This window comes from Muscardinus avellanarius (assembly GCF_963383645.1).
Source record: "Muscardinus avellanarius genome assembly, chromosome: 13".
NCBI classification, from domain to species: domain Eukaryota; kingdom Metazoa; phylum Chordata; class Mammalia; order Rodentia; family Gliridae; genus Muscardinus; species Muscardinus avellanarius.
In genome coordinates, this window is record NC_137799.1 from 25417910 (window position 1) to 25445766 (window position 27857).

The following is a 27857-nucleotide window of genomic DNA, read 5'->3' on the forward strand; positions in this document are numbered from 1 at the left end:
GCTGCAGGGAGCAAGGTGGTCTGATGACTGAGCCTCACATTCTCTAGCACCTTCAGATTTAGACTTTGGCTGTTTTCCCTGAAATATGGTTGTATTTAAGGTCACAAGAATGACAATGACCAGATTAAAAGAAGGCATTGCCATGTAACTTTTTCTTTCTCTTTGTTACTGGGAATTGAACCCAGGAGTGATCTATCTCCGAACTATACCCACAGCCCTATTTTATGTTTTATTTTGAAACAGCGATTTGCTAAGTTTGCTGAGGGCCTTGCTAAGTTGCTGAGATCGGCCTCTAACCTACAGTCCGGCTGTCTCAGCCTCCCAAGTACTGAGATTACAGGTGTGTGTCACTACACCCTGCTAGGCCCCTGTTTTGTTTTTGTTTGTTTGTTTGTTTTTTACTTTTTTAGAGGATTTTTATTTCCACTTGGAAATAAAACAAACATTCATATCTTTGGTAAACTAAGAAAATAAAAACTTTAAAGTCTAGTCTTTGTATTTTTTAGAGAAAACTAAGAGAAAATAACACTAATAGGCCCCTGTTTTTAAAAACCAAGTGTCTATATCCACTTTCAGAAAGTAACTCATCCTCACCTTCTACTCTCATTTCTCCTTGGCCAATCTTAGTTTCTTCTCAAACATAATCACTACTACCAACCTCTTTCACCAACCCATTTTGTGACCAGACTTCTAATTTTGTGTGTGTGGATTTATTATTGTTTATGTGCTCTTACAAAGAGATACATCTGACCTCACACACATTTAGAAAAGGTTGGGTTGGCTGAGAACAATGGGGTAGGCTCCTGGCTAAGGTTTTAAGACCTACCCTGTCATTTTCTTCTCTGCGAGGCTCAGTGAGGTCAGCAACTACACCCATTTCCTCATTCATGTTCTGGTTTCAGAATGAATGGAAAACGTTTTTGAAAGCCGCTGGACACAAACTTGTGGTGGTTGAATTTTCAGCAAAGTGGTGTGGCCCCTGCAAAAACATGTGTCCTCTTTTTCATGTAAGTATCCCCAGTATCAAGCTCACAGCTCTCGACAGAAATGAGGTCCAAAAAGAGTTTTCTCATCAATTCTCAAAAGTTTGGCACTTAGCCGGGCATGGTGGCGCACACTTGTAATTCCAGCATTTGGGAGACTGAGACGGGAGGATCACAGTTCACGGACAGCCTCAGCTACTAAGCGAGGCCCTTTGAAACTGAGTGAGACTCTGTTTTGAAATTAGAAAGAATAGAAAAAAATAGGGCTGGGGGTGTCGCTCAGAGGTAGAATACCCCTGGATTCCACTCCTGGTGCCACAAAAACAAAAACAGAAGTTTGGCATTTATGAGCTATAGAGTTTTAAAACATCCTGATAACCCCAAAGATAATACTTCTGAGATCTCAGCTAGGAATAGTGCTGCACACCTGTAATCCTAGTACTTGGGAGGCTAAGACAGGAGGATTGCAGGTTTTAGGCCAGCCTCAGCAACTTAGTGAGGCCCTCAGCAACTTAATGAGAACCTGTTTCTTTTCTTTTTTTTTTTTTATTGGTGCACTGTATTCATACATCATAGTGGGATGAGAGCCTGTTTCAAGATAAAAATTAAGATAGGTCTGGGAGTGTAGCTTAAAGGTAGAATGCCCCTAGGTTCAATCCTTAGTACTGCAACAATAACAATTCTGGGATTTTAGTAGATGTCACAAGGTTTATACTACTTGTCTATAGATAATTCAACAAGAAACATCAAGATGTGCAGAAGAGTCAAATTGTACAACTAGATAATCACATTTTAACAATGGCATGTTGCCAGTGCTCCAGAGTCTATAACTGTCAAATACTGAAAGAGATCACAGATAAACATATTTTTAGCTATAAGAGAAAACACATTTCCAAGTTTGTCAGCTCTATTATGAGAACAAATCCTAAATATTTTATAAGGACATTCTTTCATTTTCTCTATAGCTTTTTTTGAAATATTAGCTTGTAGACAAAAAATTACACATATTTAATGTATATAATTGATGAGTTTGGACATAAGCAAATACCCAGGCTACCACAATCAGAATAATGAACTATTACTTCCCAAAGCTTCTTCCTGTGGCTTTACTTTTTTGACAACACTTGACATGAAGTCTACCCTTTTAAGAAATTGCAAAGGCCAGGTGTGGTAGTGCACATTGTAATCTTAGTACTTGGGAGGCTGAGACAGCAAGATCACAGGTTCGAGGACACCCTTTGCAAGTAGTGAGACTCTCTTCAAACTAGTAAGACCCTGTTTCAATAATAAAACTAAAACAGGGCTGGGGGTGTATCTCAGAGATAGAATGTTCCTGGATTCAATTCCCAGCACCACAAAAATAAAAAGGAAAGAAAGAAAATTCAAATATGGCGGCTCATACTTAGGAGACTAAGACAAGAGGAACACAGATTCAAAGCCAGCCTCGGCATCTTAGTGAGGCCCTCAGCAACCTAGTGAGACCTTATTTCCAAATAAAAAATAAAATTGGGCTGGAGGTGTAACTTGGAGGTAAAAATGCCTTTGGGTTCAATCTCCAGTACCAAAAAAAAAAAATAATAGGAAGGAAGGGAAGGAGGGAGAGAGGAAGGAAGGAAGGAAGGAGGGAGGGAGAGAGGGGGGAGGGAGGGAGGAAGGAAGGAGGGAGGGAGGAAGGAAGGAAAGAAGGAAGGAAGGAGGGAGGAAAGAGGGAGGAAGACTGTTAAGTGCATAGCATCATAGTGTTAACTATAAATGCTACCTTGTACAAATCTCTAGAATTCATCTCCTGTAATAGTAACTTTACAACAATTGAACAACATCCTATTTTCTCTTCCTATTTCTCCTCCCTCACATCCATGTCCTGGTTTTATAAGTTTTACTCTTCTAGATACTTCATATAAGTGAAACTGTATAATGTTTGTTCTCTTTCATGGGCTTATTTCACTTGATATAATGTCTTCCAGGTCCACTTATGTTGTTGCCAATGGTAGGCAAATCATGCCTTACACATTCCTGTTCTTTTACTTGGTAAATATTCTAGTAAAATGTTCTACTTTCTGTAATTGTATATTTGTGTGCAGACCTTTTTTACATACACATTGGTTCATGTTTTTATAGTGCCTTCAAATTAAAATTTTAATGTCTGTGCAATGTTTCATCTAATTTCTCTCTTGCATCACTTAAAAACCTTAATCATTTTATTTTTTTTAAACTATGCAACAGAAAGGATCTTGAGACATTTTCATTATTGTGTAAAAGTTTCATATTTTCATGTGGTCACTTTCATGAAATTATTTTTTCCTTCAAATATAAAGAAATTTTCAGTGGGGCTCATGGTGCAAGCCCATAATCCCAGCAACTCAGGAGGTGAAAACAGGAGGATTGTTAAATTTGAGACCAAATTGGGCAACTCAGTTCCTGTCTTAATGTTAAAAATTAAAAGAACAGGGGTTGTAGCTCATTGATAGAGTGCCCCTGGGTTACATCTGTAACCAGGAAAAAAAAAAAAAAAAAAAAGGAGAAGTTTAAATCCTTCTATGAAACTGAAAATGTTCTGGTCTATTTTCAACAAAGTTTCTAATATTTTTCCTTTTTTGATTTAAACTCTTGACTCCACCTGAATAAATTCTAACCACAGTTACAACCTTTGCCATTTAGCCAGAAGTGACTTATATTCAAATAGAGAAATTGGCTACATGATGACTCAACGCTTTACTAGGCCCCAAATTTTTTGAATATCCAGAGTGAACACCTTTACTTTTTAACATTTCCACAACTATCATCTTAATTTTTATTGTAGAGATTAATACATTTTCCTGTGATATTTCCACATATGTATATATATATGTCATAAAGTGATCATGTCCATCAATCTCTTTTTTATCATCACCCTGCACCTACCCCCCAGGGGACCCTTCCTTGTCCCTAGTAATCCTACTTCTACTCTCAGATCAACTTTTTGTTTTTCTGTTTTACTTTCCACAAAAGAGAGAGGTTATGAGAAACTTGATTTTTTTTGGTACTAGAGATTGAACCCCCAGCCCTATTTTTTATTTTGAAATAGGGTCTCACTAAGTTGCAGAGGGCCTAAGTAGCTCAGGCTGGGCAGGAACCTGCAATACTCCTGCTTTAACCTCCTAAGTACTGGGATTACAAGCGTGCATCACCACGCCCAGCAGAAACTTGAATTTCTGTGTCTGGCTTATTTTACTTAACATGATGTCTTCCAGTTCCAGCCATTTTGCTGCAAATAACAGGGTTTCATTTCTTATGGCTAAATAAGATTCGTGTGTGTGTGTGTGTGTGTGTGTGTGTGTGTGTGTGTGTGTGACTGTACCATATTTTCTTTATCTATCTATTGGTGGGCACCTAGGCTGACTCTATATCTATATTGTGAAAAGTATGCCTTCTTGTATTGATAATGTTTGATTCCTTCCTATTTCCTATTTGCATATTATTATGGTTTGAATTTAGAATATCCCTAGACCTCATGCCATAGGCAAGGCAGCCATGTTGGAGGCAGGGCCTGGTTGCTGAGGAGGGGTCTCTGGGGGTGTGGCCTTACACTATATTTGTTCCATCTCTCTCTCGCTCTCTCTCCTTTGGCCTCCATGATGTGGGATCAGAGTCCCCCTGTCACCTGCTCTGGGCTCTGCAGACTTCATTCAGCCTAATGTGGACTGAAACCTGAAATCTCCAGAACCATGAGCAAATAAATCTTCCTTCCTCTAAGCTGTGGTCATCAGGATTTTTGAGTCACAGCAGTGAGGATACTGTTTGAAACATGGATCTACTCTTCCAGTGGGATTTATTCTTTCACATGCTTTCATTACGGTATTTAACTTTCTTCTACTTCTGAATGTAGAATTCCCTTAAGCATTTTTGTAAGTTTGTAGGACTGGTCTAATGGTAAAGAATTATTTTGGTTAGTTATTTTAGCGCGCGCGCGCGCGCGTGTGTGTGTGTGTGTGTGTGTGTGTGTGTGTGTGTGTTACTGGGGATTGAACCCAGAGGCATTCTACCTTAAACCTTCACCCCTTACCCCTATTTTATGTCTTATTTGGAAAAAGGGTTTCATTCGTTTGATGAGAGTCTCACTACTTCTGAGGCTGTTCTCAAATCTGCAACCCTCCTGCCTCAGCCTCCCAAGTACTAAGATTATAGGCATGCACCACCATGCCCTGCCATTAGCTGATCTTTGAAGGTCTTTATTTCTCCTTAGATTCCGAAAGATACCCTTGCTGAGTATAGCAATCGTAATTAGCAGTTACTTTCTTTTAGGACTTGAAATGTATCACCCCATGTCAGCCTAGCCGTTAGAATTTCTATTGAAAATTCTCATGTTAGTCTAACAGATTTGCCTTTAAATGTGACTTGGTTTTCTTTCTGGCAAAGTTTTAAATTCTTGGGTTTGTCTTTAAATGTGACTTGGTTTTCTTTCTGGCAGAGTTTTAAATTGTCTTGTACTTTTTTTTTTTATAATTTTTTTTGCGGGTCTGGGGATGGAACCCAGGGGGATTTGACCTCTGAGCTACATCCCCTGCCCTATTTTTTATTCTTTATTTTGAAACCAGGTCTCATTGAGTTGCAGAGGGCCTCACTAAGCACCTGAGGCTGTCTGTGAACCGGGATCCTCCAGGTCTCAGCCTCCCGAATGCTGGGATTACAAGCGTGCGCCACCACGCTCGGCTAAATTGTCTTCTACTTTTGACAGTTTGACTATAATATGTCATGGTGAAGCTCTTTTCTGGCCATGTCTTTAGGAGTTCTATAAGCCTCCTGTACCTGGATATCCATACCTTTCCCAAGATTTGGGAAATTTGTTGCTATTATTTTATTTAATCGGTTTTTTTTTTTTTTTTTTTTTTGGTGGTACTGGGGTTCCTGGAAGCCCTTCTACCTCCGGGCTACACTCCCAGACCTATTTTTTACATTTTTTTATTTGGAAACAGGGTCTCCTAAGCCAGCGCGGGCGGCTGGCTTCGAACCTGCGCGATCCTCCTGTCTTTGCCTCCCAAGCGCGGGGATTACAAGCGTGTGCCACCACGCCCGGCCTATTTAATAGGTTTTGAATGTCCTTAACCTTTATTTCTTCCCCTTCAGATATGCTAATAATGTGGATGTTTGATCTTTTAATGGTGTCCCCGAGATCTTGAACGCTCTTTTCATTCTCATTTTGTTGTTTCTGTCTGGATATAATCTTCCAAGAAACCCATCTTCCAGCTCTGATATTCTTTCTCCTACTTGATCTGGTCTGTTGATAAGGCTTTCCATTGAATTTTTCTGACTTATTGAACTTGCCATTTACAAGATTTCTGACTGATTCTTTTTCAAAATTTCTGCCTCTTTCCTAAATTTTCATTCATATTCTGCATTTTTATCTTATTTCATTTAACCATTAACCTGTATTCTCTTGAATTTCATTGAGGTTTTTAACTCATTTTCTAAAATTCTTTGTCACCATTTCGTTGACTTCAGTAACTGTGAAATCTGTTACTGGAGAGTTAGTTATGAGGTTCAGGAAGTATCATATTATCTTGCTTTTTTCATATTCTATATTGAAATTCACACATCCGTTGGGACGGATACCTCTGCCACTTTTATAGTATAGCCTTCTTAGTAAACGGGTTTCTCTTGACGATGTGTCTTACTGTATAGGCGTGTGCCATACTGAGCTTATTTCCGGCTGTGCACCATTATCTCCCTGGAGAGTCTTTGGCTGTGATCAGTGAGTTCAGGCCAAATGTGTATTGTACCAGAGTTGGAGAGCCCCCGTCTCTGTGGGGACACTCTAACCACTCAGCAGAGTGTGTGGAGTGCACTGCTGTGCTTACTCCCACTGTTCAATGGTGGTCCCTATTAGGAGACAGGGGTCTCCACAGGCACTGCTAATGTTGGTTGTAACTTCAATGGGTTTCTGCTACTACTCACTCTAGTTGTAACAAAGGGCTCGAAGCACTCACTTTCCAGTTAGACACTGGTGTAGGTCAGGTGCTTCATGAGGAATATTGGGGGCTGGAATCACTCCCCCCACAAGAGGGAACATTTCAGTATCAGACAGGTTTTCATTCTGATACTCAAAACATTTAAAAAAAAAAACATTCTGCCTGACTTTGTCATATAAATAGCAAGCACTCAGGTGCTGGAGTATCCATCTACTCCAACGCCAAGTAGTTAAAACTGATCAAATTTCAACAGCCAAAAAGAAGTATCTTCATCAAGTAAATGGAATCTAAGTCCTGTTAACCTCTGCCTCCTTCCTGCCTTTAGGCCCTCAGGTGGTAACGACTCTGCTGCTGCTGTATCTAGGCTTGTGCAGCTCCCCCTGCACCTGTCCTCACCTTTGTAAGGTAGTTATAGCTACTCCCCATGTAATAAACCTCTCAGCGTATTCCAGTTTGTAATCTGTTTCTTGCTAGAGCCCAGACTTAACAAACACACCTTCTAAATAAACTGCGGTGCATCCATACATGAAATACTATTCATATGTTTAAACAAATTAAGTATACCTGTATGTAATGGTGGAATTCTCTCCAGGACAACATTTTATTAAATAAAAAGAGCACAATATAGAAAAATGCATATAGACATAGTATAGTCCCATTTAAACAGAGACACATATGTATTCATATAAATATGTGTGTATATATAAACATTTTTGTGTGTGGTACTGGGGGTGGAACCCAGGGGCTTTTCTACCTCCGGGCTATACTCCCAGACCTATTTTATACTTTATTTGGAAACAGGGTCTCACTAAGTTGCTGAGAGCCTCATCTACTCAGTAGATGAGGCTGGCTTCGAACCTGTGCGATCCTCCTGTCTCAGCCTCCCAAGTATGCGCCGCCACGCCCGGCTTATATATAAACATTTATATAACACATATATATGCAGACAAAGGGGAGCAGAAGGGTGCATATCAAACAAGGGTTTTTTTTCTGTGAATGAATGAAAATTGGTAAGTATTATGACTGGAAGAATTTCATGTTTTGCTCTCATTTTTCTTGTAATGCTTGACCTTTGGCAAAAGAACATATTCATGTATTCTGTGTAATGTTTATCTCAAATCACAGCACGTGCAGGGGGTAGAGAAAAGGTTCCACTCAGAAGGAGGGGCAATGAGAGGCCCCGTGGGGGGGGAAAAACAATGGGCATGGATTGGGCCCCAGATGAGGGAGCTACATCTGCCACATCTTCACTGGGCATCCAGAGCTGGTGTCCAGGCCTGGATTCCTAAGTCTGGCTCTGCTGATGTCTCCTGAGAACCACCTCCCAGGACCCCCCCTTGCTGCCCCGCAGGAACACACAAACTCAAAGCAGCTTCTGTCTCATGTCTGCCTTTCGAGACATGCATACAGGCATGTATATGTCTCATTGCTAAAACAAATGTGCATCCGGACTCCGAATGCAAGGGAATCTGAAGAATCTTTTCTTTCTTTCTTTCTTTTTTTAACTTTCCAAAATCTGCAGGAAAGAAGAAATGGAATTTAGCTAGCTAAATCGTTACTCAAGGGGGAGAAGGAGAGAATCTAAAACATTTCAGACACACACACAAAATAAGTTTACTACCCAGAGAATCTTTATTAAAAAAATTGCTAAAGGATGTATTGCAACAGGAATAAAATGAGTCATAAAAATATGGGTTTAAAGAAAGGATTTAAAACTTTAAGTCTTTGATTTGGGGTACTGGGAATTGAACTCAGGGATATTCTACCTCCAAGCTGCATCTTCAGCCCTTTTTATTATTTTGAAACATGGTCTTGCTAAGTTGATAAGGATCTCTCTAAGATTCTGAAGCTGACCTTAAACTGGTGAATCTCTTGTCTCTGCCTCTCAAGTACTGGGGTTATAGGCATGCATCACCATGCTCAGCTTAAAACTTTATGTCTTAGTTAAGCTTATAGTTTCATTTGACCTCGTCTTTAATGATTGAGTGTCAGCAAATTTTTCCTTTAAAGACGTAATAGTAAATATTGTCAGGTTTGTGGGCCCTCTAGTCTCTGTCCCAGCTACTCAACTTTGCTATTGTAAGATAAAAGCCAATGACAACACAAATACAGACAGTTCCAATAAAACTTTATTGAAGGAGCTGTATTTAGCTACAGGGAGTACTTTGGGGACCCTAGACTAACAGGGTCAGCAGGCATAAACCTTCAAAAGCACATTTCTAGAAAAGGAGAGATCTTAAATTCATGCAGAAATTGAGCAGCCTTATCACAGAAGGCCAAGCAGTCTGCAAGGCTAACCTACAATATATATATATTGGAAATAGAATAAGATGAGGTTCAGGAAGGACCCTGAGACCCAGTCAGGAAGTTTATGTTATAACTTAATAAGTTGCCAGGGACAGTGAAACATAGAATTTCGATAAGGATTTTGTCATGATCAAATGTAGGTTTTAGAAAAAAAGAACATTCTTGCAGTGTTGGGGATCAAACCCAGGGCCCCCAAAATGGCATCTGAAGACCACAGAAGACAACTCCCTTGACCTTGATCCCAGGTAAAAGTTTCTATCCCTCCCTCACCCCGCAGGTAAGCCCAGCCCATTTCACTATTTCCTTCTTTGTGTCTTTTTCTAACCTTGAGATGTTAATCTCACATTTGGTTCTTTAGACTCAGCTTCTGCCTGGATCCTTTCTTGACCTTGGCATCACCTGGCACTGGGCTTGGAGTTTCAAGTTCTAGGCAGTGGTAAAATGCCCTACTTAAGCTGCTCAGCTCTCTTTGACAAGCTTTCTGCTCATTCCTTGTTTTTGCCAGAAGATAATGTTCTAATATGTGTTTTAACAGTAGGGAGTGGTAGTACAGGTTTGTAATCCCAGCATTTGGGAGGCTGAGACAGGAGGATCACAGTTCTCGGACAGTCTCAGCTACTTAGGCTCTTTTGAAACTCAGTGAGAGCCTGTTTCAAAATAAAGAATAAAAGCCTGGCGTGGTGGCACACGCTTATAATCCCAGCACTTGGGGAGGCTAAGGTAGGAGGATCATACAGGTTCGAAGCCAGCCTCAGCTACTGAGTGAGGCTCTCAGCAACTTAGTGAGACCCTGTTTCCAAATAAAGTATAAAATAGGTCTGGGAGTATAGCCCGGAGGTAGAAAAGCTCCTGGGTTCCACCCCCCCAGTACCACACACACACACACAAAAAGAATAAAAATTAGGGCCAGGGGTAGAAAGTCCCTGGGTTCTATCCCCAGTACCACAAAAGTAAAATAAAATAAAATAAAATAGTAAGACAAAGCTAATGGGGACATTTCTGTTCTTTTATTTTGAAGGCAATGGCTCTGCAATACCAAAATGTAATGTTTGCTAATGTGGATGTGGACGATTCTCGGGTAAGAATCTTCAATCCTCCCTGTGGATACTCAAAACCCCAGTGCAATGTAATTGAGCAGCACTGTCTTTGTGACTACACGATCAATGTAAAATCGAGTAGAATTTCATGATTTTTTCCAATAAACTATAGTAAATTTTCCCATAATGTTCTTGTAAGCCTTGTATTACTTTTTCTAAAAAGTTGCTTCCCCTTCCCCATCACAAACTGTGCCAGGCCTCACTAATCAATCTCAACATTTTTTACCACTTGCTCTCAACTCTACCCCTGAGTCCTCTTCAGCAGAGATACTCCAAGCCCGTCAGTTGACTGTGTTGAAAATTATCTCATTTCTACTTTGCAGTAAATTTTTATTTTTTCTATAACCAAACTCCATCCATTAGAGACATTTTAATATATCTTGCTTTCCTCTTGCTGTATCTTACAATTTTTGTGAGTTTTCTTAAATATCACAAATAATTCCAAGATATCCTTCTCTCATGTTCCAAGAGCCATCCTTCTTCATTCCACCCAAAATAATCAGCCTCATATTCTCAATACAAATGTGACTTATTTATATATATAATGTCTCTATGAGATTATTCTTCCGAACATTTGTTAATTTTTAATATGGAAATTTTCCATCACTATAACAAAATACCTGAGATAATCAGCTTATGAAGAGAAAATTGTTTTTTGCCCATAGTTTTGGAGCATCTGGTCCATGATAGATTGGCCCCATTGTTTTGGGCCTATGCTGAGGCGGCACATCATGGCAAGAGAGCATGTAGGAGCAAAGCTGCTAACCACGTTGTCAGGAAGTTAAATAGAGAAAGAGGTAGGGACCAGGGTCCCATAATCCCCTTCAAGGGGATTACAGATCTCCCACTAGACTCCGCCTCTTAAAGGTACCATCACCTCCCCGTAGCCCTACTCCAGGGATCAAGCCTTCAACATGTGGGCTTTGGGCAATGTTCAACATCCAAACTATAACTGTCACAACAACAAGTAGCTTAGAGATGCATTAGATTGAATTTAAGCTTTAGAATGAAAAGCAATCTGTTGTTCACCATTCAGCCCTTTAATGGTTTAAACTTACAGAGGTTAGAGATCTATAAAATATGTAAGATATATGGCATGGTGCCTAGAATATAATAGGAGTTCCATTTCTCTATTTCATTCACACTTCATTTAAGTGTGACATTTAATTGCTTTTGCTGCTGAATCATGCACTATGAATTCAGAATACACAGCTAGGAACATTGTCCCTTTGTCTGTTTCTATGTCCACAAAGTTGTGCAACCATCTCTGCAATCCGTTTTAGAACATTTTTTATCATTCCAAAAAGAAACACTTTGCTTTTTGTCAGTCACACCCAGACTCCTCCATCCCCTAACCCCAACCACAAATCTACATACTGTCTATGTATCTGATTACTCATATAAATAAAATCACAGGATACATGGTCTTTAGTGACTGGCTTTTTTCACACAGCATGCTTTTAAGGTTCATTCACCTTATGGAATGTATTAGTATTTCACTCAGTTGTATTGCTGAATGGTATTTCACTGTATAGATAAACCACCTTTTATTTATGCATTCATCCATTGGGGAAGATTTAGGTTGTTTGTACCCACTGGCTATTGTGGACCATATTGGTATAAACATTCATGTACAAGTTTCTAAGTGAACAGAAGCTTTCACTTCTCTTGTTATAAATCTAGAAGTGGGATTGCTAAATCACAAGGTAACTCTACATTAAACTGTTTGAGGAACTGGCAGACAGTTTTTCAAGGCAACCATATCATTTTATAGTCTCACCAACACAGTTCTGATTCTCCACACTTTTGTTAGCATGTGCTATTGTCTGTCTTTTTTTTTTCTTTTTTTTTTTTTTTTTCAGTACTGGGATGGAACCCAGCAGCATTGTACCTCTGGGCTACATCCCCAGCCCAATTTTTCTTTTAGTCCTTTTATTTTTGAAACAGGGTCTCACTGAGTTGCAAAGTGCCTCACTAAGTGGCTGAGGCTATCCACGAACCTCAGTCCTCCGGTCTCAGCCTCCTGAATGCTGGGATTACACGCATGTGCCACCACACCTGGCTGTCTGTCTTTTTTATTACAGTTTTTTTTTTGTCTTTTAATGTTAAGCAAAACTACACTTTTCTAGTAATAATTTACTAGTTGTCATTGCTGTGGTCTTTAGTGTGTGTGTGTGTGTGTGTGTGTGTGTGTGTGTGTGTGTGTGTGTGTGTGTGTTGGAGTGGGGAAAGAGATTTAGTTGCATAAAATGATAGATATATTAAAAAGATATGTCCAAGCCAGGCGTGGTGGTGCACACTTATAATCCCTGCACTTGGGAGGCGGAGACAGGAGGATTGTGCAGGTCCGAAGCCAGCCCCGCTGGCTTAAGAGACCCTGTTTTCAAATAAAAATATAAAAAATAGGTGTCTGTGAGTGTAGCCTGGAGGTGGAGGTGGAAGGGTTTCCAGGAACCCCAGTACCACCACCAAAAAAAAAAAAAAAGAGATGTCCATTTTTTTTACTCCTAAGCAAAAGGGGGGAAAATCCCCGCCACTTGTAAACCGTTTGGAATGGATTAAAAGTATTGGGATTCTGGTCTATTTTCTTGGCTTTGTGTTCCAAATATTTTACAAAGAAAGATGATCTGTAGGGAGGGTAGAGATCTTAAAATAAAGAATTTGTGAGTCTTTCCTAAAATGCTAGAACAGTACATTCTCCCATGTCTTACATGTCACTTATGGGTCTGGTCATCTTTTCCTACTTTTGTAGTAGGCTCTTTCCATGCTGGTTCGCTGGGGCTCCTCTGCAGTCTTTCTGAGGGGTGCTTTTCCCAGCACTCACTTAGCCACTAGGCATCCGTTCTGTCTTGGTCTCCATCTCTAGCCCCCATCCTATAGCTCAGGAGTGAAAAAGCCTAGCAGTACTGCAGTGGCCACTTCCCACTGGGACATTTCTGGAGACTCTGAGGATGCGTTAGGGAAGTTCTCAGCAGGAGAGTCTATAGTGACGGGTTCTCCTGGACCTTGAGACACACCCCCCGAGAAGTCACCAAGGGGCATGTTTGGTGCAGATAGAGGACAAAAGAGCCGTGACTTCATGCCACTTCTTCTCTTTCTCAGGAATTGGCTGAAACCTGTCATGTCAAAGCTGTACCCACATTTCAGATGTTCAAGAAAATGCAGAAGGTACGTTTCTATGGAAACCAGCCATATTGAATTAGAGAATAGAAACATCAGAACCAAAAAATGAAAAAAAAAAGAAAGCCTGGAATATCCTAGTCAGAAGAAAGAGCAGAATTTAATCTTTCCACTTTGCAATATAATAATTAATTTTGACCTTATATGCTGGCAAGGGGTAAAAACATATACTAGACAGTAAATTTCCCCATTTAGACCATTGGAGGCATCCAAATCCATCAGAATGATCCCACTATCACTCCTACCCTCAGCAGAACCATCAAAAAAGGATCTTCCAAAGAATGACATGATGAAATTCTCACCTAAATGTGTGTACGTTGTTAATAACACTTGGAGAAATGTTAATCAGAAACTATCACAAGGCAATAGCCTCATGGTTGCATATACAAGACTTGGGTTCAGATCCCCACAGGGTACCAGGTCTCTTACTTCATCTCCTTCAGTTTCCTTAATTTCTCTGTGCCCTAGTTTCCCTGTCTGCAAAAACACAGATCATGATAAAGGTTTCCCTCAAAGGGGTGTTGTGGAAGTTAAATACATTAACATAACTAAAGTGTTAGATCCATCCTGGAATGAAGTGCTTAACACAAGAGGTTAGCTGTCATCTTGAAGATATAAATGGAACAAAATATCTTAAATATTCTGCACATGATGAAAGTAAAGGTCTTCTCTGTGGCCAGGGGCATTAACAATCATGCATACATTGTGAAATGTCATTTTGAGAGAAATTTAAGAGACACAAAATATTAGCTCCCTCTTACACAATTACCTAATTCCTGGGAACTTATGCTATAGCACTCCCTCAAGAAAAAAATAAACAACCAATAATTCTAGCATTACTTCTAACTTTTAAAATGGAAGCAATCTAAATGGCTTTTTAGGTGAATGGTCATGTCAATTATGATACATCTCTGAGTAGCTAATTAAAAATAATTATAAGAAATATATGCAAAGAAAAAACTTTATTCTTAAGTTTTATAAAGATTAGGCCTGCCATGTGAAAGATGAAGGTATCTGGCTGCTAGCCTATATAATTTTATTTTCAGTTTCTATTTGTATGTGTTTGCTATAATATAGTCAGTGCAATAGTTTTCACTTATTTTTAAAAATAACATTACAGTGTTCCCTCTTCTGCATTTTTACTTGAATATTAAAGCCATTTAATAGAAGTATCCTTAACTTACCCCACCTACATGTCAGACTGCTTATATATAGTCTTTTATTACCTTCTCTCTCATCTCAGACCTGAGGATGTGTCCTTTTAAAGTGGATTCCACTCAGATGCACCCTGATCGCATCCCCTCCCTTCTGCCCCAGGCCTCTTTCCATTAGTCACTCTCTTTCATATCTGGAGTGTGGGCAGCTGTTTTTGCCATCCAACATCCAGTCCCCATTCTCTATTTGCAGTAGTCTGATTTCCTTCCAAGGAATCATGCCCTTTTTCATCTTAGTCCATGTGCTTCCTTAAGGCTTCTTCTCCAGGCTTAAACCAATCAGTAAACTCATCCCTGTCAGGAGTGGGCCCTTGACTCTAGTCAATCCAATCCCAAACAATCTAGAATTAATTCCAGGGCTTTGCTTAAGCAGGTAGGTGAAAATCTCCTCTTCTGCACTGAATTTAAATTTGGGAAGAGATGGGACTGAAGCTGCCACAGCTAGTCTGTCACCCTGTGGAAATCTGAAAATGGAGCCATCATTTAGAGGACAGCAGCAGATTCAAGCCAAGAGCAACAGTGGCAGTCACTGAACTTTGAGTTTACCCATGCCTGAAGCCCAACTTATTCCACAGATCCCTCGATTATAGAAACTTCAAGTTGGTTTTTCTGTTACTTGCAACCAAACACTTTCTAACAAATATATTTGCTGTTCTCTCAGACTTCTCTCCATCATTTCATGAAAGAGTAGAATATGTTTACTATTTTTTATTTTTATTCCCTCATATATTTACCCTCTTTAAAGTCACCAAGTATTTTTATGCATCATATTTAAATAGCTATTTCTCATTCCTTGTACTTCATGGTTACACAGAAGCACTATTAACTTTCTAGTTTCTATATTCTAGAAACTTATTCCTTTGGTTTCTATCATGATCCCTCCCTCAAGCTCTCGTCAGAGTTGTCTCCTCTGGATTCAAACATAAGTGTTTTCTAAGGCTCTAGCCTCTTCTGCCTTCCCTCCTTCAGCAATTTCATTCCTATTCCTACTTCCAACTATAAATACTGTTCACTTAGACAACTGCAATAGCCCTCTTTACCCCCAAGCTTTGACTTTATAGCTTTGTTCCCTTCTTCAAATAGATTCTTGCATGGCTCCATGTAGGTCACTCCTTTTTGAAAAATAGGATGTCCCTCCCTCTTCATTGCCTACAAAATCAAAGCCAAACCCACGTATTCAAGTCTGACATTCAAATGTTTCCATAACTTTGACGCAAACGACTGTGCCATGCTTTTTCCTTTTTAACTCAGATCATATATTTTCTCCTACTATTCCTAACCCCTGGAGTAGTTCCTTGAAGGCCCAGTATCTAGAAGAATTGTAGGCGGATTTTTAAAAAAATCACCAAGTATGTGATGAATTGGTAAGCCAATGAGTGAGTGAGTAAGTGTGTGTGTGTGTGTGTGTGTGTGTGTGTGTGTGTGTGTGTGTGTGTGTTTCACCTGCATCTCACTGCTAGCTCCACCTCCCCTCCAGTTCTGTCCTGTACCCATCTGACTCAGGGTCAGTTTCTCTCTAGCTCAGTAGTTCTCTGGTTCCATTGATATTGCTCGGCTGGCTGCTGTCACCCGATAGTTTTCCTTCCATTTTATGATGGCAGAAGACTGAGTTCTCAAATTAATATATGTCTGGACTCTTGAGCAAATATAAGCCATGCTTTTGAGGAAAGGTTTGGCCCTGTCTTCAACTCTGTATGAAAGTGAAAAAAACCTCATTAAGACAAATAGAGGGTACTCTTACAATTATATCTTAACTGATACCTCTTTATTATTAGTAGTAGTAGTAGTAGTAATAGTAGTAGTAGTAGTACATTGTAATTATACATCGTGATATAGTTCAGGTGATACAAGCATACATGCATAAGGCACTCTCTAAGCCCTCCCTCATTTCTGAGTCCACTCTCTCTCCCTCCCCACATTCCCGTGCACAATACTGGATTAGCATTGATAAGTTTGTGTATGTACATCATGTCCATTGAGGTATTTTCCTCTTCAAGGCTTCCTGCCCCTTCCTACCTCCCTGGGTAAGGTCCCCTCCCTCAATCCACTAAGGTTTCTCCTTTTTTGTCTAGAGTCCTTCCCGTATTCGAGTTTCTCCCTAGTTTCCAGATATGAGCAAAAACATTCAACCTTTTACTTTTTGTGACTGACTAATCTCACTTAGCATAATCTTCTCCAGATCCATCCCTTTCCCTGAAAATGACATAATTTTGTTCTTCTTTATGGCCAAGTAGAATTCCATTGAATGTATATCCCATAATTTTGTAATCCATTCATCTGTTGATGAATATCTTGACTGGTTTCATAGTTTGGCAATTATGAATTGTGCAGCTATAAACATCTGCATACATTAATATGGTAGTCTGGTTTCAATTATTTTGAGTAGATACCCAGGAGTGGCATAGCTGGGTCCTATGGTACAATTCCCATTCTTCTGAGGATCCTCCATACTGTTTTCCAAAATGGTTGCACTAACTGGTATCTCTTGTGTGTGTATGTATATGGGGCAGGGTGCTGGAAATGAAACCCAGAATACTTCTACCTCTAGGATACACCCCCAACCTATTTTATATTTTATTTAAAAACTGAGTCTCATTAAGTTGCTGAGAGGAGCTTGTATCTTGAACTGATGGGAAAAAAGGCCTATGCTCTGGGAATCACTAAGTGTATTAGCTTTCCATTACTATAGCAGACATCTGAGATCATCAACTCAAGTTCATTTGGGGTCATGGTATTGGAAGTTTCTGTCCATGACCAGTTAATTCTGTTGCTTTTGAGCCTGTAGTGAAGCCACTCATCAATGTAGAGAGCACATGGCAAAGCAAAACTGTTTTCCATGTGGCCAGGGAGCAAAAGAGTGTAAGATGACAGGTCAGGGTACCACAGTCCCCTTCAAGGGCACGCCCCCAAGGACCTGACGACCTTCCATTGGCTCCCAGCCCCTAACCTCTCCATGGAGACCTCCTGAGGAGCGAGCCTTTATCACATGGACCTTTGGAGACACTGAAGATCCAAACAGTCACACTCAGGATCTCAAATTGGAATTTACTGCTAGATAACTACTAGAAAATAAAATTAACTCACTTGCCACTGAGCTGATCAGCCTCCATATATCTTAATTCCAGGGTTACACGGTAAATCTCTGACTATAACATGACTAGCTATAACCCAAGATGTTTTCTTGGGAATTAAATTTCTCATTGAACATTATTAACTTAGCATTCATGGTTATAGTGGTTTTTCTTTTTTTAGTTTACAACCATTTATATCACAATGTACAAATGACTTTAAAAAAACTCTAAGTTTTGTTTGTACATGTAACCACATCTCCTGACATTTTCATACATGGATCAATTTATATATAATTTGAAAATCTCCAGAAGACCTGTGTGGTGGTACATGCCTATAATCTCAGTACTTAGGAGGCTGAGACAGGAGGATCAAGGTTCAAGGACAGTCTCAGTCACCTAGAAAGTCTCTCAGCAATCTAGCAAAACCTTTTTTCAAAAACAAAACATAAAAAGGGCTAAGAGTATATCTCACAGGTAGAATGCCCCTGAGTTCAATATGAAAGAAGGAAAGGAGGGAAGGAGGGAGATAATTCCAGGAAAAAAATGTAATGCTTATTCTATTTGAAAAAAAAAATCAATTTCTTATGCAAAAGCAAGGGTCAAAGGAGGAGAGGAGGAGATGGTAAAGACAGAATTACGAACCTTTACCTCATTTCTAGAATTTTGTATCTGAGAAGCCCTCTAAGGTAGTGGGATCCCTTCCTCTACCACTGCTTCCAGAGCTGCAGTTAAACAATGGCACCTCATGACTCCCCCAGGTTCTACACAGTGGTCTGCAAAGTCTTAAGCGTAAGAGAAGGTTTAGGCTGGTCAGGCAAAAACATTTATTTGTGTGAATTTCCTTCTTTTCTCAATAGAACAGACAAGGAAAGTGCTCCCCGATAACCACTGTCTTCCAGGGGACAGAGAAATTTAAATTCACTTATTTGAGACCACATCCATAAATGTGCTCCACCCTTCTATCCAGAAGAGCACAACTGGAAACTGACTTATTGAAGCAATTAAGTACTACTTACTTATCTATTATTTTTTAAGTGAATAAAAGCCCTAAAAGCCATTTTCTTTTAAGGATTGTTCCAAGAAATGTCCTTACATTTCTGGTAAAATATCTGGCAAAGAGCCACTGTCTATTATGCCCTTTCAAATGTGCATGATACAAAAAGCCTTATGATATTTTCCCCTAGAAGAATAGTCACAGCCCTTGAACTTATAATCTGCTTCCTTGGATTAATTTTTTTAAAAATATGGAATCTTTTGGGTTTCTCTTTGCCATCGCTGCTAAGAATTTCAGGATTACCTTCTCTACTCAAATCAGTAAACTTCCTCACTTGCAACTTCCTGACCTCCCCACAATACACCAGCCTTCTGCTGCCATTATTTTATTTTGGCTTTGATTCTCTCTCATTTCAATTTTTTTTTTTTTTTTTTGGTACTAGGGATTGAACCCAGGGGAGTCTACCTCCAAACTGCAACCCCAGCCCTATTTTTTTTTTTATTCTTTATTTTGAAACAGAGTCTCACTAAGTAGCTGAGACAGGCTGCAAACCTGTGATCTTCTTGTCTCGGCCTCCCAAGTACTGGGATTACAAGTGTGTGCCACCACACCTGACTCAATTTTTAAAGTATATATTATAAATAAAATAAAACTTAAAAAAAAAAAAGTGAAGCCATGTACAATGACCCGTGGGAGTTCATGAGCATTCCTGGATTACTGGAAGTTTTTGTGAACAGGTTGGATGAATCGCTGGCAGAGGTGTGACATAAGTAACACCATTTTGGGCCAAAGGAGAGAACTAAAGCAACTTCCAGGTAATAAGGTGGGCTTATTCCTTCCTGTTGTCTTCCTTAGGACACCACACCGTGTTCCAAGAAGATTCGTTGGCATATTGGTTCATTCCTATAGTATCTGCCAGATGGGGTACCCAAACTCTGGGTTGCTTTTTGTACCCAAAATATTATGCAGTATTTTAAGTAAGATAGTGTCCCTTTCTGGGAGTGAGGAGTGTTTGTAACATAAAGGAATATTTTACTACACCACCAGCCATGGCAGCAGGAAACTCAAGATGCCAACAATAAGACCAGGTGCACAGCATCAGTCCTGATGTTTATGCAAAGCAAGGTGACAAGCCAGTGTGGCATGGGGCATCACCCCAGGTACCGCCAAAAGAGTCATCCATCACCAACACCACACTTGGAGAGCCAGGCTCCCAGGAGCTGATAGAGGGCCAGTCAGGATTCCCATGGACATACAAAGAGGAGGCAACTACCAGCTGTGTTTGTTCTTTTCTCACAAGGAGTCATGCAGATCATCAAAATATCACCTTCACTATAAGTAATTGTGCTGCCTAGCGGTCGCTGAAGACATGGCCAGGACCTGTGTCAAAAGACTTCCTGCAGTTCTCTTGAAGCTTTTGCCTTGAGTTGATCCACGTGGTAGAGAATCTGGGGGCTGCCGAGGAGAAGCTCATTGTCCAGAGGGAAGAGGCATTGCTGCTGGTACAACTGTCAAGACTCAAATGCAAGGAAAGGTGTAATGACCTTCCAGACCCATCTGTAGAAGGCGGGCCTGGACACTTCCTATGTGCTGTCCAGGAGGACTGGGAGGAGAGTGTAGAGCAGAGCATCCTGTCACCGAGTAGAGCATCCCCAAAAGAGAGAGTGCGGCCGTGGACACATTCCTTCGTTTAGACTTAGCAGATACAGTCGGTTCTGAACTTGGGGAAAGTAAGGGGAGGGATTTTTTTTTTTTTTAAGAGCATGTTTCTCAGTTTTGGGCATCTGAGCAGATTTTTCCAGTGGAAATCTGACAGAGGTATATGCCATTGAAGGAAACCTTCCGTAAAGCCATGCTTATCCCTGAGAACAAAGTTCCATCCCACAAAATGACATCTTCTCTGGCTAGAGTCCAAACCACTTTTCTTGTTTTCAATGTGACTAAAGATGAATTTCCACAACACTAGCCCCACGCCCCTTTCCTTCTGTGACTAACCACACTGGACCGAGAACCTAACCCTCGAGCAGCTGCCAGTGCCCTTTCAACAACTTCAGTTGGTAGCGCGGAGTAAGAATCTCCAGTCCACAGCCTGGAGGGCCAAATCCAACTCTTCACCTATTTTGTAAATAAGGCCCATTTGTTTACATTTATGCTACAACAGCAAGTCTGAATACCCTGTAAGCCTCAAATAGGTTTTATCTGGCCCTTCAAGGAAAAAGTCTGTTGGCCCTTAACCTGGAAGAAGAAAAACACTTTTGTCATTATTTCTGTCTCCAGTGCTCAGAAAAATCAGATATGTAAGCACTTTCCTAATCAAGGATAAGAAAAAGAAAGTGAATTAGCGTTTTGCCGATATCATGATAAGAGCAAGTTGAAAGGATGGCTAGTATTGACAAGGGGGGGAAATTAGTAGATTATTGCTATCAGCTCTTTTCTTGCGTTTGACTGTGTATATTCTCAAGTTGCCTTCTCTATATGAAGTAGCTCAACTCCAAAAGCCTTAATTGGCCCTGGGTTTTGTGAAAGCCAACTGGAAGCATTCAAATACCTGCAAGGTGAAGTGGACGGTTCTGGGAAAGAGATTCGTGGGGTGGAGTCAGAAAAAGCCCATTAAAGATCAGTCCACTGATGCTGGAGATGCTTTTAAAACTACTCTAGTTAGACCTGTCTTTTCCATCTTGTTTATACCAGCTAGTGCCTTAGTGCAACCTTCTTTTAAAAGAAAAAGAAGGTATTATGATAAGTTATGAAATTGCAAGTGCAAGGATTTCTGCCGCCATCCCCCAAAATATGTGGGTTGGTGGTTTGTGTGGCTTCGTTTGCTGTCAGTGCTGCAGACGCTCCTGGCTTTGCCGCTGTTGTTTCTCAGCAAGTAAAAATGTCTGGAAAACTGATGAGCTCAATTTGGACCACACAGCTGGACCAAATGTAACTTCAGAATTCACCCAACCCAAATTGCATAGCCTCTGGCCAGGGCTTTATTATCATTATTCTCTGAGGATCTCATTAGTCAGACTCTGAACTTGACTTTTTTTTTCCCCCCCTTTGGTACTGAGGATTGAACCCAGGGATATTCTACTCCAACCCTTTTTATTATTATTTTTAAACAGGGTGCTGATAAGTTGCCTAAGACTCTTGCTAAGTTGTTGAGGATGGCCTTGAGCCTGTGATCCTCCTGTCTCAGCCTCCCAAGTCCTGGGATTATAGGCATGCACCACCATGCTTTAATTTTTACTCAGAAATGCATTCATTCAGAGGGAATCACCGTCTCCAGCCCCTCTGCATTTTCCTAGCAACTGTAATAGACTTTTTGTAAGTGCTTGGATGTCTTTGACATATGAAAAAACTGTCTCCAGTTATACGTAGAAGATAGGTAAATGGCAAGAGAGCAGTAATTTAATTGCTTATGTTTGAAAGTGACTATGATAAAAAGTGGGTTTTTTTAACCTTATTGTTGGGCCTGGATTATTTTTTATTCATGCATAGCCTCCCTTTGTTCCACTGATCTTTGGACACTGGAACTTCTAATTTTCCCATTGGACCCTGGATGTTCATTAGCGGTCATCAGTAGGGGGCAGCTGTGCCTAAAAATGAAGGCGTTGAAAAAAGAGAAGTAAACTCACTTGAGGATGCTTCTGATCTGAGTGTGCTTTTGAGAGGCCCAGCCCAGCATCAGCTTAACGTGAGAAAACACTGCAGAGAGAATTCATAGGGTAACTGTCTTGCTTACACAGTCAACCCTAAATATTTATGTGTCTCCCATTCTTGGATTCAACTCACCATGGATCAAAAAAACCATTAGGGGAAAAGTGCATTTGTACTAAATAAGCACAAACATTTTTCCCAATGCCATCATTCCCTAAATACAGAATAACAACGACTTACATTTTGTTTAGATTGTATTAGGTATTATAAGTAATCTAAAGATAATCTAATTATATGAAAGTATCTGCATAGGTTATATACAAATATCATCCCATTTTTATGTAAGGGTCTTAGACATCTGTGGATTTTGCTGTCCGTGGGGTACCTGGAACCAGTCCCCCACCAATACAACTGCATATCTGTTCAAAAGATAACTACTTATAAAATAAACTCTTACCAATAACTGTTCCTCATTCATTACCTCTGTCTATTAAGCTCCTGTGTGTGCAAATCCCAGTACTAGGTAGGGAGATGCAAACGTAACATTTTTCTTTGGTAAACTAGACAAAGAAAGAATAATACATTCAATACCTAATCCCTGAAATTTAACACCATCCAGAGTCTTGGACTCAGACATCAGTATCTAGAAATGAGAATAGCAAAACTTGGGCTTAAAACTATCAATAAGCTGGGCATGCTGGTGCACTCTTGTAATCCCAGCATTTGGGAGGCCAAGACCTGAGGACTGCGGTTCGCGGACAGCCTCAGCTACTTAGTGAGGCCCTCCGCAACTTAGACCCAGTTTACAAATAAAGGATAAAAAACAGGGCAGGGGGTGTAGCTCAGAGGTCGAATGCCCCTGCGTTCCATCCCCAGACCCGCAAAAATAATAAAAAAGAGAAAAAAAGAACTATCATCGATAGACTGCCTACTCTTCTAGAAGCTTCTAAACTAGGTGCTAAAAATATGGAGATAAAATTAAGGTCCAGTTTCTGTCCTTGGTCTGGTGGATAACACAAATGAAAAAAAAATCAATTATTTGATAATAGAATGTACAGAGCACTATGGAGTCATAAAGAAAAGATTCAGAGAAACTTTCATGAGCTAATGTCACACCATCACAAAGGAAAGATAAGGTTAGAGTTTTAGAACAGCGTGGATGAGCTCCTGATAGATTTGTCTGCTTTGTTCACGGTAAGTCCAGCTCATAGAAGGCACTCATTACATATAGGTCTTAAAAAAATATATAGTATAGGTTGAGAATCTCGAATTCCAAAGTCCAAAATCTGAAACTTTCTGAGTCCCAACATGCTGCCACAAATAAAATGGCTTAATGATATATACAAACTGTTTCATACACAAAATTATTTAAAATACTGCATATATTACCTCCAGGCTTTGTGCATTTTATTTTTAGCCTTAGATCCCATCTGCAAGATATCTCAGTAGGTATCTGCATACATTTCAAACTCTTAAATTTTGGGACACTTCCTAACCCTAGTATTCCAGATGAGGCACACTCAGCCTATGTTTGCTAAGAGAGCAAGATGAGTCCAACTCTGAAGTGTTTCGAAGGCTGCAGAGCTTATGGCGGGGGGCGACAGTGGGGTAGGCAGGACAAAGTCAAGGGGATCTTGTAGGAAGCTCGGATTCTGTGGTGATAGGGAAATGTTGAAGAAGTTTACAAAGAAGTATGGTAAGCATAGGTGTGTGGCTTTGAGCTTCAGGGAGGAAAGGGGACCAATCTCAGTAGCACCCAAATGGAGAGGGAGACAAGTTACATAGCTGTTACTAGGTTCCAGGTGAACGCTGACCAAGGCAAAGTCAGTGGAATTAGGTAGCAAATTTAATGTCTCCAGAAGCTACCAGAATGACTGGTGAGAAAAAAGAAAGAAATTGGCAATATCAAGTGTCGTCAAGGATCGTAGTGTCAAGTGTCGTAGAGGACCTAGAATACTCGTCATAGAGCATAACTTGAAATTATATGGAATGTACTTTGTGTATGTGTCTGGCATTGGGGATTGAACCCACCCAGGTGTATTTTATCTCTGACCTATACCACCAGCTTTTTTTTTTCCAGATTGAACCCAGAGGCATTCTACCACTGAACTACACCCCCAGCCTTATTTTTTCATTCTTTATTTTAAAACAGGGTCTCACTAAGTTGCGGATAGCCTCATTAAGTAGCTGAGGCTGGCCACGAACCTGTGATCTTCCTGGCTCAGCCTCCACAATACTAAGATTACAAGTATGCACTACCATGCCTGGCTACACCACCAGCTCTTTTTTTATTTTTGTTTTGAAACAGAACCTCTGGTGGTTGCTGAAAGTCTCAGTTATGTTGCTGAGGCTGTCCTCGAACCTGTGATCCTCCTGTCTCAGCTTCCCAAATACTGAATTATAGGCACATACCACCATGCTTGGCTGACATATACTTTTAAAAACTGTTGGGTAATCCAGGCATGGTGGCTCATGTTTGTAATCCTAGTACTCGGGAGACTGAGACAGGAGGATCACGGGCTCACAGCCAGCCTCAGTTACTTAATGAGGTCCTCTGCAATTTAGTGAGACCCTGTTTCAAAATAAATGATAAAGCCGGGCGTGGTGGCGCACGCTTGTAATCCCCACGCTTGGGAGGCAGAGACAGGAGGATCGCGCAGGTTCGAAGCCAGCCGCGCTGGCGTAAGAGACCCTGTTTCAAAAATATAAAATAGGTCTGGGAGTGTAGCCCGGAGGTAGAAGGGCTTCCAGGAACCCCAGTACCACCAAAAAAATAAAAAATAAAAAAATGATAAAAATAAGACTGGAGGTGTCCCTCAGAGGTAGAATGCCCCTGGGCTCCATCCCTAGTACTGCCAAAAAAAAAAAAAAAAAAAAACTGTTGGGTAGCTTCTACTAAAGTAGAACCCCACAACTTAACTTTCAGATATACAATAAGAATAAGTTCTTGTATGTCCTCAAGAATGTCCCCACAAAGATACAGACAAGAATGTCCTGACAGCACAATCTGTCACAGCAAAAATGGATAAACTGTGTTAGATTGATGCTATAGAATAGAAAGAAAAACACTGAAAAGTAAACGTACCGCGGCCACACCAATTTCTCATGAACACCATGCTGAGCCAAATTAGCAAGACAACTAGTACACAAACTAAAATTCCACCGGCAAAACTCATAAATAGGCAAAGCTGACTTATTGGGCAGGATTCAGAATGGAGGTTGCCCGGGGACCTGGGGTGCCGCTGGGGCAGTGGCAGTGGGGAGGGGGCGTGGGTGTCTTGATCTGGATTGTGGCTGAACAATGTGATTTTTTGGTAATAACTCTCCAAGCCCCGGGCTTATAATTTGTGCACTCTTCTGAATATATCTGCATTATGTGGCTTTGGTTTCCTGGCTCAAAGGACAGCAGGGGTGACAGCGTCCTGAGTTAGAGTAGTTGGATCTAGAAGGAAAAGGAGTCACACTCCACAGTGGCCAGGGCTTTTCCTGCACCTGTGGTTCTGGCTGCCCCGACGGGTGTCCGGGTGACCAAGCACAGGCATGTCACAACCCCATGATCATAGACATCCCCGCCTCCGGGAAATGCCCCCCCCTGGGGGGGGCTGTTCCCTCCCAGAGCTTGCACCATTCCATCATGAGAAGTAGTTTCCTCCAAGAAAAGGACATCTTTAGAAGTCCCCAAACACTGTCTTGAACTCCACACTAGTCTTTTCAGTGGGAGACAGGATAAGATAAGCAAACAAAATCAGATTCTTTAAGGTCATCACCATGCAGATAATAAAAATATCTTCTTGCAGACCACCAGGAGTCCAGAGGACTGTCTAAAATTCCATGGTGGTAGCCATAGGACATAGACACACTTTGGGAGCTGCTCATACTTTTCTTACAGTACCTGTCCTCTGCTGAGATGGTCCTGCCTGTGCCTCCCCTTGTATTGAGCTACTTTTGTATCAGAAAACTAGAGTACAAAGATGTGGGAGGGTCATTGGACTGAAGACACAAGAGAAGGCTAAATAGGAGCCACTGTTCCCACATAATGATGCCCGCTCTTTCTGTTCCCATGGGAAAACGAGAGGGCGAGTGAGGTGGACCCCACCTTCTCACACGCTGTATTCACTCCAGCTGTGCTTAGCAAAAAGGGACAGAGTGCCTTTACGACCAGATTACAAAACTCATGTCCCAGAGCAACCACCCAGCTGCCATTTGACCGTTAGGAAAGAGGACCTTTTGCAAATTCTTTCTGACACTTCCCTCCCTTGGGCAAAGCCAAGAGAAATTGTCAATAGGGAGATGGTTACAAACCAGGCAACTCAGACAAATCATGAAATTCTGCACCCGCACATAGGTAACTCTATTCTCAAGAATCAAAAGAACAATTTGCTGTTTTAGAAGTGGACCGGAGGTCGATCAGGTAAGTGAAATGGGGTCAAAATGAGTCTGAGCCTGGGGTTTACGTCCAGCTGTCAGGATGAAGGCTGCCACATGAAGAAGCAGGATCATTAGATGTGGGAAGAGTTACTTCTCTCCAGCACATTGAGCACATTGAAAAGTTCTAGACTTTCCCAACCCCTACTCCAACATCCTCACACCATTACTAGTGCCAAAGGCCACCACCCCATTGGAAACTCAAGTCTTCACCCAGTCCCAACCTTAGTTTACCTCTACTCTCCCTTTTCTCCAACCACCTAATATAATTAGTGCTGAAGTGATTATGAGTAGTAAGGGTCTTTGGCTTTTATTTTTCATCAAATGTAAGGTGCTTATTTAAAAAATATACCACGAATTCTTATATTACTAAAAAGTATTCCAAGTAAAATATAACATACCCTTCAATGTAAAATGCATACTGTTTCAGTGATGTAAAATTTTGAAAAGGAAATTTGCCTCTGATAATTGATTATCCGGCTGTGATTCAAATGGGCTTCTTAGAATCAATTATTCAATTATTATCAATTACCCAATTATAGCAAAAGTCAGGAAGTGGGAAGTCACAGGACCACTGGATTTCAGAAGACTGTATATAAATTAGAAGATATCAATACCAATATAAAAACATTATGAGAAGTGTTGATATTGGGTTTTATCATTTCCAATACCATTGTATGTTTTAGGTCTTATGTTCAGGGTTATTATGGAGAGTTACAGACATGTGATAAAATATAAGCATAAGCAATTTTGAAAGGGTGACAAATATTAAAATACAAATTTAATGTGTTTAATGTACATTAATATTCATCATCTTAAAGATTATAGAAATGCAAAGGAATAATTTTACAATCAGACACTAAACTCCTCAAAGCCGGTATCTTTGCAAGAGTTGAACCAATCAATGTTTTTACCTTTGTGTATTTGAAACAGATTTTCGAATTTTGTGGAGCTGATGCTAAAAAATTGGAAGCGAAGATTCAAGAACTAATGTAA

At 40.5% G+C, this 27857-nt stretch overlaps 1 protein-coding gene across 1 annotated transcript; it reads left to right on the forward strand.

Moving 5' to 3' along the window:
• Positions 1 to 887: 887 nt before the first annotated feature.
• Positions 888 to 27857, forward strand: TXNDC8 (thioredoxin domain containing 8; the record flags this gene model as incomplete). The annotated part of the gene is made up of 4 exons (XM_080709423.1): positions 888 to 1007; positions 10254 to 10313; positions 13435 to 13500; positions 27795 to 27857. The coding sequence occupies 4 exons, from the start codon at positions 888 to 890 to the stop codon at positions 27855 to 27857; spliced, it is 309 nt and encodes a 102-aa protein (XP_080565549.1).